General features: G+C 29.8%; 1 protein-coding gene across 1 annotated transcript; it reads right to left on the bottom strand.

Moving 5' to 3' along the window:
- Nucleotides 1-651: 651 nt before the first annotated feature.
- LOC112802648 (glycosyltransferase BC10-like) lies at nucleotides 652-9,860 on the bottom strand. The gene is made up of 5 exons (XM_025845960.3): nucleotides 9,766-9,860; nucleotides 8,801-8,939; nucleotides 3,563-4,416; nucleotides 2,328-2,586; nucleotides 652-1,463 (listed from the first exon to the last, which is right to left on the bottom strand). The coding sequence occupies exons 3-5, from the start codon at nucleotides 4,145-4,147 to the stop codon at nucleotides 1,087-1,089; spliced, it is 1,221 nt and encodes a 406-aa protein (XP_025701745.1). The 5' UTR covers nucleotides 4,148-4,416; nucleotides 8,801-8,939; nucleotides 9,766-9,860; the 3' UTR covers nucleotides 652-1,086.
- Between the last annotated feature and the right edge of the window lie 5,819 nt (nucleotides 9,861-15,679).

The raw sequence follows: 15,679 nt of genomic DNA, 5'->3' as shown, positions 1-15,679 counted from the left end.
ACAAAATATATGGATATATTTTTTTATTAACGAAGTGGTCGATTCTTTATATCATAAAATTCATCGATAATAGAATTTGTATCAAATTTTTTAACAATTTTTTAAATATAATTAAAAGACAAATAGCAAAAAATTCATCTTTCATTTTGTTTTTGAGTTATTCTTCACAATATTCATAGTTAAAAAAAATCTCTCAATTATAGTAATTGAAACAAAGAGAATTAATACCAAACAAATAAAAAAAGACGCTCACAACAACAAGAAAAAAAATTCATTTTATAAAATTTAAAAAAATTTATTTAATTAAAAAATATTAGTAATAATATTTTTTAAAATTTTTTAATATTATTACTTACTTTTTAGATATTAAAAATTATTAATATTTAAGTGAGACTAAATTTTTATTTATATTAGATTAAATATTAAATAAATTTTTTAAAAACTTAAAACATACTTAATAATTTATTACTAATAATCTTTTTTTAAAAAAATTGGGAGCTAGGCCTCCACTCGGCCCGTATGTGATATGTCCGTCCCTGATGACACGGGTTTCAAAAATTAAAAGACAAGCTTAGTCCGGCCTTTTTCTCTGTTTCTTTTCTCTTTTTGGTGAATAACTTGATTGAGCTTTTTTAAAACTGGAACTTCCAATTATCATGAAGCCCCCCAAAACAAAACAACCACTTATCAAATAAGCTGTTCTACATTGATGGTTGAGTGTTAATCAACTGTTACAAAAATACACTTCCACAATTCTAAATTAATTATCATTTTCACTTTTATTCATACATTAAAAAATCAGTATATAAAAGATAAACATGTGTATACTTGATTTTTTAATGTAACAAAAAAGATAAAAATGACAACTAATCTAAAACAGAAGAATTAAATAAACCTAATGCATAAACCCATTTAAAGATAATTTGTAAATGGACTAATGATTGGGAATAATGGGTATGATAATCTCTATACGAGGAATATGAACACACTTAGGAGATGAATAATAAAGAAAATAAATGATTGCATCTCCAGTGTGACATTTCCTTGTTGCACATACACCTATTATGGTATTATATATTGCTGTAATTAAAACCGAAAAACTATGTGAGTAACCTTAAGTAGCCTTATCAAAGCACTAGGCAAAAACTTCCTGGCAAAAAGATAACAAGCATTTGTGCTGTTTCCGTTATATGGGCATTGCATGTCCCTCAGGCTGTTGAGGAAGTCAATGGTCACCTCCGGTCTCACGAACTTCGCCGGGTGCGGACCGCCTTTCGACCAATCAACCCAGGTCAAGCTCCGATTCGAGTTCTTCTTCCAATGCTCGATGCTAACATATGTTGGCAAGTAGTGTTCATCCGAGTAGCATGATCCCCTGCAGTGCTTTTGGAAAATTGGGAAGTATTTTTTGTCTGTTACTACTTGATGAGCGAGCTCTCTACCCATTTCGAACCACTGAGAACCTTTTTATTGAAACAGACAACATAAATGATGAAATGAATTATTGCTTGCATTTGAAGCTAACGGTAAAGGTATACACCTATGATGCTGGAAACAATTGTAGTCCTATGGACATGGTGGTCACGTAACTATTTTACTTTAACAACACTTAAAAATATTATTAAAATTAAAATAATATTTTTTATTAGTTAACAATATTTTTTAATTAAAAAATAAATATAAAAAATAATACTAAAATATTTACTTTAATGTTAGCAATATAATGTTAATATGAATTTAATTTTAATAGTTCGTTGGTATAAAAAATTTTGCATATATATTCAGTTATATAACGTTATATTAATAAAAATAATTATTTTTTATTTTAGTCATATGAATAATTATCAAAAAATTAAATATAATTAAATAATTGTATAAAATATTTTAATCCACTAGTATGATCAAAATTAAATTCTCTTAATATTGTTTAATTATTCGAACCACTGTAATTATAGAAATCTTTGATAAAAATAAATTAATAAAAAATAATCAAAACTTATTTTATTTAATTTTTATTAAGAAGAGTATTAGGGGTCAATAGAATTTGTGATATTTAGCCATTAATTAATCATCATCAATATTTTTAATAGTGTGAGATAAGTCAGATTTTATAATAAATGTTGGCCCTTAAACTTTCTCTTTTATTAATTATCACGACAATTAATAAATACTAAATAAAATAAGTTTGGCAGAGGCATTCCCAGTGTAACCATAGGCACCATATAGCCTCCAAATAGTGACTTACTAGCCCCTAGTTATGATTATAACTAACCACTGCTAACTCATCAGTTTAACTAGCTGATTAAATAACTAATCATCTACAATACCTTTCCTCCATTGTTTTAGAGTGATGGTTGGGGACATGCTGCTCCTATACCGTCCTCTTCCGACTGCGCTGTCCTCGTCATACGCCATGACATAGTTCTGTTCAGAGTTAATCAAATAGGAATAGGTGAAGGAGAAGTTGAAAAGGGGTATGCAGGATTCTGAGATGAGAGCGAATCGCTCGTTCGATAGATCCAGCAGCGCGTTGGCCAGAAGACGACGCTCTGCTTCGATCATGTTGACGCCGCCCCATTCCACCTTCTGTATTTTGTTGAACCAGATGAACAACATTTAGTTTTTGAATTCTGGTTATGTAAGTGGCTTTGGCAATTCAAGTGCATATCAGTTCCTATTTTTCTGTCATCGAGCCTTTATTTTGGTTTATTTAATTGGTGGGTACTCCCATGAAGATATTATAATTGTCTTCATGTGATGATTTTTCTTTTTGACCTTTAGATGATGGATTGTAGAGTTAGATTTTGATATGTTATAAAAGTGTTGTTTTTATTTGAAGTGTGGCCAAATTAATAAATCACACTTTTATACAAAGCATCTTCATAAAAAGATGTTTTTTACATCTTCATTTGAGTAGCTCCCTATTTAATTTGTCAATCATATGAAAAAGCATTATTTAGTTGAAGAAAACTAATCTTATATCTGTTTCCAGCTTCTTTGTTCTGATTTATCTTCTCTCCTTTCACCTCAGGAACAGAATCACTCATTCCTTTATATATATATATATATATATATATATATATATATATATATATATATATATATATATATATATATATATATATATATATGTCAACATTTTTATACATTGAAATTTACAGTTTTTTTATACTTGATTACATAATATTAAAATTACATGACTAGCACAATTTACTATTTTCAGTCAATAGTTAACCAACAAATTTACTTATGTCAAAAGAAAGTCTCAAATGTACCAGCAGAGTGCTAGTATAAATAAAAATTGCTGGCCCAAATTCTTTGCATCTAGTCAAATGCTTCAAACTCTTTAACGATCTTCAACTATGATATTCATGTGAAGTTATTTTGATGTAGGTAGATACCTTTTAAAATTAAAATAGAGTTTTGTTGTAGAACAAAACAAACATAATATAAAATCAGTTGTGTTAAGCTTTTAGAATAAATAATTTAGATTGTTGCATGTTGAAGCAAATGTAAATGAAAACTGGATAATAATAATTACAGTAAAGCAACAAAAACTGACCTTACTAGGAATTCTCCGTCCTCGAAAAACCGGACTCTCCGGAACTGATGAATCATAGGACGGATTAGAATGCACGTAAATAGAGTACTTGCCTTCATTCCCTTCGAAGAACTTCTGCCACAAAGGAGCCAAAAGCACAGGACCCCTTACCAAGAACAAGAAGGCCACCTTAGGAACATGATGTTGTTTCAGATACGTCCCATTCCTCACAGCCTTTGCAGCTACTCGAAGCAATTCTTTATCATTCATATGATGCATTGGCGCCTGATGACGTGGCCGCAGGGGTCCATGTTTCAATTCAGTGACACTCACGTTCTCATTGCTCCAATATTCCGATATTACTGACGGCGGAGGGATCAAGGATACATCCGGCGGCGCCTGAGGCGGGGATTGAGTGAGCGAGGATCGAAGGAACTGAAGGCTTGGTATGCCGTTTTTAAGATAGTAGTAGCTGCTGAAGATTCCAATTGTTACACCACAGCACAAGAAGAAGACATAAGAAAGAAAACGACCTTGCGGCAGAGGAACACCGAAGAGTTTTGGAGCAGAGTTCATTGGATTTTGATTATTCGAACTCTTCATCATTTTGATTATTATTCTATTATTGCCTTGGGTATGTGTTTAGAATTGAGAATAATTAAATTGAAGGTGTATGTATGTATTGGTACAGAGAAAATTGATTATCTGTGAGTGAAGATATCTATACAGTAAAAAAAAAATTATATTATGTGGCACTGGAAGAGTAAGACAGAAATAAAAGGCACTCTCCTCTTGCTTGCGCCCTTGGGTGTTTTGAATTTATACACCTCCCTTTATTAAAATAAAAAAGGACTCTACTTGCTTGTTCCGGAAACCTGTACAAGGCTAGATGGTCAGTTATTAAGACAAGAAAATAAAGGAAGAAACAAAAGAGTTAATAATAAATGTTAACACTCAAACTAACAACACCGTTTGTGACTAATGCAATAGTCTGAAACTTAAGAAGTATCATCGTTAATTCAAATACGGTGAAAACTCATATGCAGATATTTTCATATGAAATTAATAGTAAAAAAATATTATATAATTTGATAAATTTAATTAAATTATTATTTAATAACTCTTGATTAGCAATTTTACATAAAAATAACTAATGAATTTCCATCTTCTAATAAACAGATAAAATGGTTGAAACATAGTATTTTGGGATATGATGTTTTGTGCTTATTAGTCAATCATATTCGTGGTTGCTTGACTGCTTCTACAAATATGTGCCCAAAATCATGAGAAAAGTGTCTCATTCATTCTTTACAAATTGTTTCATATTTCACAAATTTTATTATTTTTCGAGTTTTAAGTATAAGATAATTTTTTGATAATTGCTATTCAAGTAATTCATTAATTTTATTGTATTTTAAAAAAGTATTATCATAAATCCTTAGCAACTAAATATAGAGACAAACATGTAAGGAAAAAAAATTGAATAAAAAAAATTAGAGAAGAATTAAGAAGAAAAGAGATAATTTTTTAGAGAGAGAACTTTCAAAAAGGAAAAAGAATATCACTCACTAAATTTATACATGATTATTACATTCTTACTCTCTTATTTATAATAAATTAATTAATTAATAAATTATTTTAATTGGACATTAAATTTATTTTTACACATTACAAAATATCTCTTTAAAAATGGCGATATGATCGTGTCTTAAAATCATAATAAAATTATGTTTTGTCACTTTTAATCATCATTTTCCTAACAGGGCGCTGCATGAAATGTTTGCTTTTATCAAATGTGGTTTGTGGGACATATTTAAACCTTAGAACGATGAATATAGGTGGGGGATTTCGTAGTTAGAAGCTCATGTCGTTTGTGATAGCCAAGACAAAGGATGTGTCGTCTACTCTCTCGTACGTGGGACATGTTCGACATTGAAAGTATATGGGATAGATGTTGGGACAGGACTAGATCAAGTTAAACAGCCGCCAACCCTTTCGTATTCTTTGACAGTTTATTTGACTACTATATACGGAGGAAGCATTTTAAATGGAGGGTAAAGTATATTTTTTTTGTCTTTGAAATTTGAGTAAAATTTTAAAAATATTTTTAAATTTTATTTTGTTTTAATTTTATCATAAAATTTTTTTATTTGCATTAAATATATCTCTGAACGGCTAATTTTTTGAAAAATGTAAGACTAATTTAACAACAATTTCATAAGAACAACCTTTAACACAAGCAAATCAATCATAAATTTTATGCATTATTGTTAAATTAATCTTAAATTTTTTGAAAATTTAGCCGTCAATGGTATATTTGATGCAAATCGAAAACTTTTTGGACAAAATTAAAACAAAATAAAACTTAGAGGTATTTTTAAAATTTTTGCCAAACTTCAAGAATAAAAAATATACTTTACCCTTAAATGTATTATAATAGCAAGTATTTCAATATTTTTAATTATTGATTTTAATTATAAAATTAATTTTAGTTTATATAATTGAGTTAATGACTAAAAATATTGTAACACCTGAAATCATGATACATTTGAAATGCTTCTATATATATATATTAAAAATTAACAATTATATTAAAAATTAGTTATTTATATCAAATACATATTAAAATATAAAATTTATATTACAAATTAATTAAACAATAAATACATGATGGTAAATTTGATAGTTAAATTTTTATGTAACATAACATTTTTGTAAAACTAATGATATATCTTTTATGTTTTAAAATTTATTTTTGGCACAAATAATTAATAATTATTTTACAAAATTAAATAATATTAATTAATTATACTAATAGTTTCATTAAATAAAAAATAATGTTAATTAAAAAAGAGAATAGTAAGTATAAAAATATATATAATAGTTTATAAAAAGTTGTATATTCAATAAGTATAACTCAACGACTATTTATTTATTTTTTCATTTTGTGTCAGTAAGTATAACTCAACGACTATTTGTGACTCCAAAAGAATCTTATAGTTCTTGACTTAATGACCTTTAATTTTATGTTTTTAACAAAGATATATTTCTAGGCTCTCTTTGTTTAGTGTCTCAATAAAAGATAAACATAAACACTAAAATATGGTGATACATAGACACAAAAAATCAGTGTTTGTGTGTCTTGTTTGATAATAATTCACAAGACATGACAAATAGTTAAAAGTCATTTTTATCTTTGTTTTCTTTTCACCATCTCTAGTTTACACTACTACATCACCACAACATAACCTCTTTTTTTTACTATCATTCTTCACCAAAATAACAATCAAATCCAAAAAAATCCAATACCACCAGAAGATGAGAATAAAATAAAAAAATATATATTAATAGCAGCAACTCGAGGATGAAAATCGTTCTTGTTTTTGAAAAAATTCTTGCTGTCATTATAGATGTATTATTCTCACTCATCACATATCTATTATTTTTGTTACAGATTTAGATATGCATGTCTCCAAAAAAAAAAATTGTTACAACAGTGAGTGTGAGGAGAAAAGCATGTTCAGATAAAGAGAAAGGTAAAGATAAAAGTAGAAAAAGATCCAAGAAATAAAAAAGATGAGATGTAATGGATAGAGGAGATAGGAAAAAGATGGGTGATAGTGAGAAGAGGTAGAAGAGAGACAAAGGGGGAATAGGGAGATGGATGGCAGACACAAAGAAAATGATAGAGAAAAAAAAAGTGTTAGAATAGAAATATAGGAGTTGGAATTATGAAATTTAATAAAAGATATAAGTGAAAAAAATTCATTTTTCAATATTTGTGTTTTAATGTCTCACTAATTTGATGGTACATAAATTTTGTGTATTTATTAGTTATTGTGTATTAACGTATCTTTTTTTATTTTGTATTTTTAAAAATTAAACATAAAACATGTGTGTAAGTGTGTTATTATGTTTTAAAATTTAGTAGACACACTCACTAAATAAATATTATTTTAAAAGCGTATTCAACAAATGTATTAATTTTTTTTTGGTTCTATAAGTGTTCATTGCTGATTTGGACTAAAATATTTTGTAGATTTTGACTTAATTTATCTAAAAAAGTATAAATTTGTTTAGTTCATGAATTAGTTTGATTTCGAAAAATTATTAATGACATACGAGTTGGTTGATATTTTTTTGTATATTAAGTTGGTTGATTAATTTAATATATTTTAACCTATATTTTCCATCTATTTTTTTACACGTCCTTTCCAACTAATTTAGTCTTTTTTTGTCTTAAAATAAAAGAAAAATATGAGTTAAAATTTTTTTAAAAAGTTTATTTAATTTGACAAGTTAAGAATTAATTAATCGTGGTACTGAGCTTTATTTAAGGGTTTATTGTTGACCAATAGGTTACTGCATATATAAAACGAAATTCAAAATTCAACACTTATTTAAACAAATTAGTGATGAGCTAATTAATCACTTGAGAAAATTGAATAAGTTTAGCCAACTTATTCAATCTTCTCAAAGTATTAGGCTAAACTTTTTCTTCAGATGCCGGCTGACCTTTAATCCTTCCAAAAATGTCTAATATTACATCTAAAAACACTTTTTTATTGACCAAAAAATCATCCTCTTAAAGAACAAAAAAAAAGTTATTTAAGTTAGTTGAATAAATACTTCACTCGTCTATTTAAATAAGTATTGAAATGTTTAAATTTAACTTTATTTATATACGCAACAACTTATTTACTAGCGACAAATCTTTAAATAGAATTTAGATTCACAGCGAATTAGTCGGTCGCTTTTCAAATTAGGAAATACCCAAAAAAAGGAAAAAAAAACCCTTGACGCGGATGGCTAATGGGGTGCTAATGGGGTGAAATTGTTATGGTAAGTGGTAACTGGTAAGCTACCCATCTACCACAGTGCTTGTAAAGTGTAGATAAGAGAAAGTTTAATGAAGTTCTCTCTCGAGATTGTGTTCAAATTTACACTTACACTCTCAAAGGAATGGTTAGTGTGACAATAATTTGAATTTCTTTTCCATATTTCCACCAGCATTCATGTGTCACTACTTCCATGTATTTGTTTCTAATTATCTTAAATCTCCACAAACGATATATGGAATATAAAGGAGACCCAAAACTACTATCCAAAAATACTATTAAAAAAATGTTAAATGATTATTTTTTTTATATTTGTTTTACATTTGATGAGTCTATACTAATTAACTTTTCCTTTAATTTAAAAAAAAATAAATGGCCTCCTAATATTTTCTAATAAATAATTGAATCTCAAAATGCAAACCTGGTAGTTTATTCTGAGCGAAAAATATTTATAACACCATCAGCAACTACCAATGTCTTTTTCCGGATCTCCTTATTTTACATCCACAAGCTAGCTGGGTAATCTATACATGTACGTACAGGCATCCACGCATATGAATCTGCATATATATGAGTTTCAATAATTAATCACTTCTCTCTTTTCTCAAGCGGTTTTAAATCCTAATAAATTATTAACTTAATAACTTATAAAGACAGGATATTAAAACTCACATTCATTTCTTTAAGTGAATGCGTTGCAGTGCATTAAAACTAGCCATTTACAATATGATGATATCTTAACAAGTTCTATAGTTTTCCATTGGATATATATTGTATTAGAAACCAAATTATGTGATCGGAATAAAAAGAATACAAATTAAATCAAGCAAGTCAGATTTAATGGGGCTTTTTTTTAATCAATGTGTCACTTTTTTCCAAAATTTACTACTAAAATTGTATTTTTTTTTTCAAATAATATATTTATGTACCACTATTTTGTCACGATGGCACCTGCTATTATTTTTGAAGTGCTGACTAGTTGACGCGGTTAAGCGCAGGGAAGCACTCTAAAACGCTAAAATTAAAGGCACTTCAACATGAAGTCTCTAATAAATAGGTCTACTTGATATTATTGTAACGTGCGTTATCTCCGATTTCCAATTTACATATTCTATTGTTTGGATTATATATGTTCTTTTGTTACAAACATGAGCAAACGTTATTTATAATGATGTATGACTTTAACATCTATACTATAATTATATTAATTACATTAAAACTTGTCTTATTTGTCTTGTCCAACAAACAAATTCAACAAAACAGAAAAGTGATAATTATTCTCTGATTTGGAACTGAAACCTTCATCATTGACAAAACAACTTACTATAAGACAAAATAGAACGACAAAAGGAAAAAATGATAAGGATTAAAGGAAGAACTACTTGCCATGGATGCCTGGTCGTAAATCACAATATTTATGGAACCGTATCAGCCAAGACGGAGGAAGGAAGGAAGGAAGGAAAGAAAGAATATAATTTCTCTTATCAGTTTCATTTTATATGGATTTAAGTAACATTCCTGATAAAGCAGGAATATAGTCTAGTTTACTAAGTTTGGTTCACTCTGCACCAAAAAATATGGGTTAATAAACTTATTTAGGCTTCTATATTTGACCGTTTCAGCTAGAAGATAGGATTTCCATAAAAATTATGGACAATTGAGTAAGTAAAAATTTGTAACTAAACCGCATTTGGTAATAAGTAATAACAGTCAAGAAGTGTTATAAGTATTCTGCAGTAATTGATTAATAATATGCCTTTTATATATAAAGCATATTCCAATTCCATCTTTAATTTAATTATATCTATTTTTAGTATAAATTTTCTTCTACTTTTTTCTTTTGTGTGTGTGTTAGTTTTTTTAAATAATATATTTACATAATTTTTTATGTATATTTTGTGAACATTTTTATTTTATAGTATAAAAATAAATTATTTATCTTATCTTATTTTTTTAATATAAAAAATAAAATGTATTCATAAATATAGTGTATGAAACATGTTTTTCCTTCAACAGAACACTAAATCGAAGGTTAATTTTTTTTTAAATGTGAAGGGATAACAAATTAACAATGTAGCGTTCATTTATAAATAGGACTCGAAATATTTAAAAGAGCAAAATTATAAATATAGACTAGAATATCATCCATTCACACTTCATTAAAATTGGTAAGAACTATTTGGACCAATTCATGAGTTATTATCACCACTCCTCTTCACATGAGAGTAAACTATTAATCTAAGATTCAAAGCTAATTGTAAACAATACATAATAAAGGATCCAAAAAATTACTATGGGTTCTATTATTCTTAGCAGATTGAATAACCTCTATTAGATAACTCTATGTTATCACTTTTAATAATAACATTAAAAAAAACACCCATGGGCTGTTTCTAAGCTTCATAAACCTTAATTGATAAGGAGTTTTATCACTGAAACACTGCCCATCTAGCAAAGCATGCTTAGAGGATCATCAAACATTCGAATGCCGTATAGATACAGATTCTTAAAACTCTATATTTTTTCGATTGCAACTTTTAGGATGCTCAAAAAAATCAAGGAGGATTTTGGATTTAGAATAATATATTATTAGGGAGGGAACTTTTGAAGAACAAAGCAAAATATATTATAGGTTAAGGAAGGAACATCAGAGTATGAGAGGATAATTAGATATATGGCATGAAAACGTGCTTCTCCCAGTCATTGCTAAAAAGATCATCTGAATACAATCATTAGAATAGTGGAGCAGGACAAATTGATTTGGTCGTATAAATAGGATAGAAACTACGCAGTCAAGACCGGGTATGGCATCGCAAAAAAAGAAGAAGAGGAAAAAGGTGCAAGGAACAACCCTGGTGCAAATTTTCAAAACTACAAACTAACCGGCAAGTGTATCGGGTCATATCAAGTAATATCTCAGGTGAGTGAGGGTCGATCTCACGAGGATTAATAGACCAAGCAACGATAATTGAATGATTCGCTTAGTCAGACAAGCAGAAATTGATGTTTTGGGGTTCAAAAATATTAAACAGTAATTCAGAGATTAAGAAGGCTAACAGTGAACTTAGTGTGAGAAATATGTGAGAGAACAGTTAAGGTTTCAAAGATGTTTATTTTTTTGGATTTATATTTCTTACCAACTACTTTAATCATGTAAGATTCAATTCATGACAAATTGTAATTGACTAAACCCTATTTTCTTAGTGATTTAGTCTCCTCTAACTTAATCAACTGCCAATTTTTTGGTCACTTAATATAGATTAGAGGGTTAGGTTCAATTCTAGTTTATTAGCCATAAAAATCCTAATTACCCAAATATAAGAGGATTATATGTCATGTATCCCGTTAAGTCCAGACAATTAGTAATTTAGGAGGAATTTACTTTCAAGTTAGTATTCAGGTGAGATAACTTTTCCAATAATAACAAGAATTCATGTAGAATTCATGTAGAACAAGAGTTATTTTTCAATACACTTAAGTTCATAAGATGAAGAACGAAAGTAATCCTTGAATTTAAATCAATATATGAGTTAAAATAGAGTGATAATAGTATTAATCCATAGAATAAACAGAGCTGCTAACTTTAACAAGGAATGTTTAGTTGCTCATGACTCAGAGAGAAAACTAGGGTTCCAAAGTATTGAAAACTAGAATAAGGGAGAAGAGAAGAGAAAAGTCCGAAGGGCTAAATCTTTTTCTTTTTATATCTAACCTAATTTAATTTAAAAATAAAATAAAATAAAATAATAACTAATAAAGACCAAAAGATTGTGTTTGTAAATAAAAATAACTAAACAAAATAAAATATAATAAATATGACCTAAATCTAACTAATGAAGTCCCTTCATTAAAATTGGATCCGCGCTACTGGCGCTAAACGCCAAAATCTGCGTTTAGCGCCCCTCGAGGCGGTGAGTCCTCCAATTGTTACTGTCTTCCTGGCGCTAAATGCTAGGCTCGGTGTTTAGCGCGCGTCGAAGCAGTGAGCTCGCACACCTTACGAGGCACCTGTCGCTAAATGCCCAGGTCTGCGTTTAGCGCTGGTTTCATAGAATGGCTGCACGCATTACAAAGCACTTGGGCACTAAACGCCAGATGTGGCATTTAACGCCCGCTCAACAGATTTAGAATTTTTCTTTTTTCTTATACACGAACTCTGTCAAACTAATCCAAACTTTACCTGAAATAATCAAAAACCATAGAGCAACTCAAAGTAGCATCCAAATGGGTTTCAAACACTAAAATCTCAATAAAACTTAATAAAATCATATCTAACGTAACAAGAAAATAAAGAGAAGATGCTCATGCACATTAAGCCCCTCAACAAGCTCCTTATTAAAAGATATTTGGATAGGAATATAGATCACTTCCCAAAAGATTAAGATATTTATGTGGAGAGCTACTGATGCGTGAGCATCTTTTCCTAGTGAATTTGCATTTAATTTGTTGAGTTTAATTAAGAATTAATTATATTTTAGCCACTATGGATAGGGGTGGAAAAAGGCTAGGCGGCTTGCCAGGGGCCTGCAGCCTGGCTTGTGTTTGGCCTAGCCTGACCTGGCCTGTTATAAAATAGGTACAGGCTCAGGCTCTTTTAAAAGCCTTAATACATTAATAGGCCAGGCCCAGGCTTACTAATTAGCCTTATAGGCCTGTTAGGCCTGCCTGGGCCTGTTAAAATATAATTAAATATATAAATAAATATTTATTATTAATAAAATTATGAGATATTTTAAATTTATTATATTTTATTATAAATATTTTTGCATATTTTAAATATGTTAGAAGTTTAAAATTTTTTATAAATATTAAATATATAACATATTATATATAACAATTTTTATTAAAAAATAATTTTTTAAATAATATTTTTATTTTTATAAAAAAATTACCAGGCCTTTTAACAGGCTTCAGGCCAGGCCAGGCCTAGTACTTTATAAAGAGCCTATAACAGGCTGCAGGCCAGGCTCAGGCCAATCAACTGTATGACAGGCTAGGCCTGTTAAGAGCAAAGTCTGGCCTGGCCTGGCCTGTTTCCACCCCTAACTATGGATGCTATTTTGAGTTTTGTGCAATTTTATTTATTTTAGGTAACATTCAGATGGATTTGATGAAGTTTCTGTAGAGAAAGAGAAGAAACCAAGGAGATGACCAGCGAATACCGATGCAGACGCATGGCTCACGCGACCGCGTGGAATGGAGGAAATCGCAATGACGCGATCGCGTGTCTGACACGAACGCGTGGACTGGAATCTGCACAAATGACGCGAACGAGTGGACGACGCGGACGCGTCACATGAGCGATCTGCAGAATTAACAGAAAATGCTAGGGACAATTTCTGGGCTGTTTTGACCCAGTTTCCAGCCCAGAAAACACAGATTAGAAGCTGCATAATGGACAAATCAAGTGGTCCCCACCCATCAGCTGAAGACTTGTTAATTAATTCAAATTTAAATTCAAATCTTAATTTTAGGAAAAGATATTATTTTTAATTTTAGATAATTAGATTTTAAATTTATTAGGATTAGTTATAAAAAGCGATCTGATGTCATCAGATTGGAACACAGTACATTTTTACCAGAACTCTTATTTTTCTTTTCTGAACCATGAGCAACTAAACCTCCACTGTTAAGGTTAGGAGCTCTGTCTACTCGTAATGGATTAATTCGTTTGATCTTTCTAATTTAATCCATGTTTTGATTTATATTTCAATAATTGTTTTCGCTCTTTATTTTATGAATATGGGTGGAACGGAAGTATGTCCCATGTTCTAATTGAGTTTTTGTAAAACTTGGAAAAACTCTTTACTTGAACAATAGCTTGAAAACATATTATACTGAATTTCTAATTATTTGTATTTAACGGGATACGTGACATATAATCCCCTTATTTTTGGATAATTAGGATTCTTTTGGCATATAAACTGGAAATTGATCATCACCCTCTAATTGGAATTAATTGACCAAGGAATTGACAGTTAATGAATTTTAGAGGAGACTAGGAATGTCTAAGGAATTAGGGTCTAGTCACATATAGTTTGCCATGAATTAAATCTTGCATGATTAAATTAGTTAGTAAGAAAAGTTAATCCGGAAAAATAGATAACTCTAAAACCTTAACTGTTTTCTCAATATCTTCTTCCAAACTTATTTATCTGCCTGTTCTTAATATTCTGAATTTACTGTTAATGCTTTTGAACTTCTAAGCACTATTTTTTGCTTGTTTAACTAATCTTATCAAACGCTATTGTTGCTTAATCCATCAATCCTCGTGGGATCGACCCTTACTTACGTAAGGTATTACTTGGTACGACCCGGTGCACTTGCTGGTAAGTTAGTGGGTTACAAATACCTCGCCAAGTTTTTGGTGCCGTTGCCGGGGATTGATAGTGATTAACAACTATTAGTTGTTTGATTGCTTAGATTAGGCGTTTTGTTTTTAATTTTATTAAAATCTATTTTAAGAAAAATAATAAAAAAATAAAAAAATTTCGAAAAAAATAAAATTTTAAATAAATAAATAGCACCAATATTTTTCTTAATTTCTGAAATTAAATTTGGTGTGACCTATTTATTATTTATTTTATTTAGTATTTTTATTTTATTATTTTACACAGATTACCTCACTGGGAATTTTCTACACTCTGACGTAGAGATTCCCATCTTTTCTTGTTTTCTACTTGTTTATGCGCAGGAACAGAGACAAAGAACATCTCTTAGACCTTAATCCTAAACCTGAAAGGACTTTCAGGCAGCGTTTACAACAAGCAAGGCTTTACAAGGCTGCAGAATCCACTATGGATCCGAATAATACTGATAATACCAATGGGGGCAAACCCGAATGGGAATGAGCAACAAAGGAGAGTGCTTGGCTCTTACTCTTCTCCTACTGCAGATCTTTATAGAAAAAACATCGTGGTGCCTCCTATTACTGCGAACAACTTTGAGTTGAAGCCTCAACTGGTCACCCTGGTGCAACAAAATTGCCAGTATCATGGTCTTCCCCACGAAGACCCAAATAAGTTTATTTTTAGTTTTCTGCAAATTTGTGATACTGTGAAGACAAATGGAGTAAATCCATATGTGTACAAACTCATGCTCTTCCCGTTTGCTCTGAGGGATGGAGCAAAGCTATGGCTAGATTCCCAACCCAAGGAGAGTTTGGATACTTGAAACAAGGTGGTTACCGAGTTTCTCACAAAATTTTTTCCACCAAAGAAGCTGAATAAGCTTAGGATGGAAGTTCAGACCTTCAGGCAGAAGGATGGTGAGACTCTGTATAAAGCTTGGGAGAGATACA

This window comes from Arachis hypogaea, chromosome 5 (assembly GCF_003086295.3).
Source record: "Arachis hypogaea cultivar Tifrunner chromosome 5, arahy.Tifrunner.gnm2.J5K5, whole genome shotgun sequence".
NCBI classification, from domain to species: domain Eukaryota; kingdom Viridiplantae; phylum Streptophyta; class Magnoliopsida; order Fabales; family Fabaceae; genus Arachis; species Arachis hypogaea.
This window is presented reverse-complemented; position numbering and strand designations above follow the sequence as displayed.

Excerpts from the sequence above, each read along its gene's own strand:
- LOC112802648 (XM_025845960.3), bottom strand. The coding sequence starts at position 4,147 with ATGATGAAGAGTTCGAATAATCAAAATCCAATGAACTCTGCTCCAAAA. Across the intron at positions 2,587-3,562 it reads GACGGAGAATTCCTAGTAAG|AAGGTGGAATGGGGCGGCGT; the intron begins GTCAGTTTTTGT and ends AACAAAATACAG. Across the intron at positions 1,464-2,327 it reads TCTAAAACAATGGAGGAAAG|GTTCTCAGTGGTTCGAAATG; the intron begins GTATTGTAGATG and ends TTCAATAAAAAG.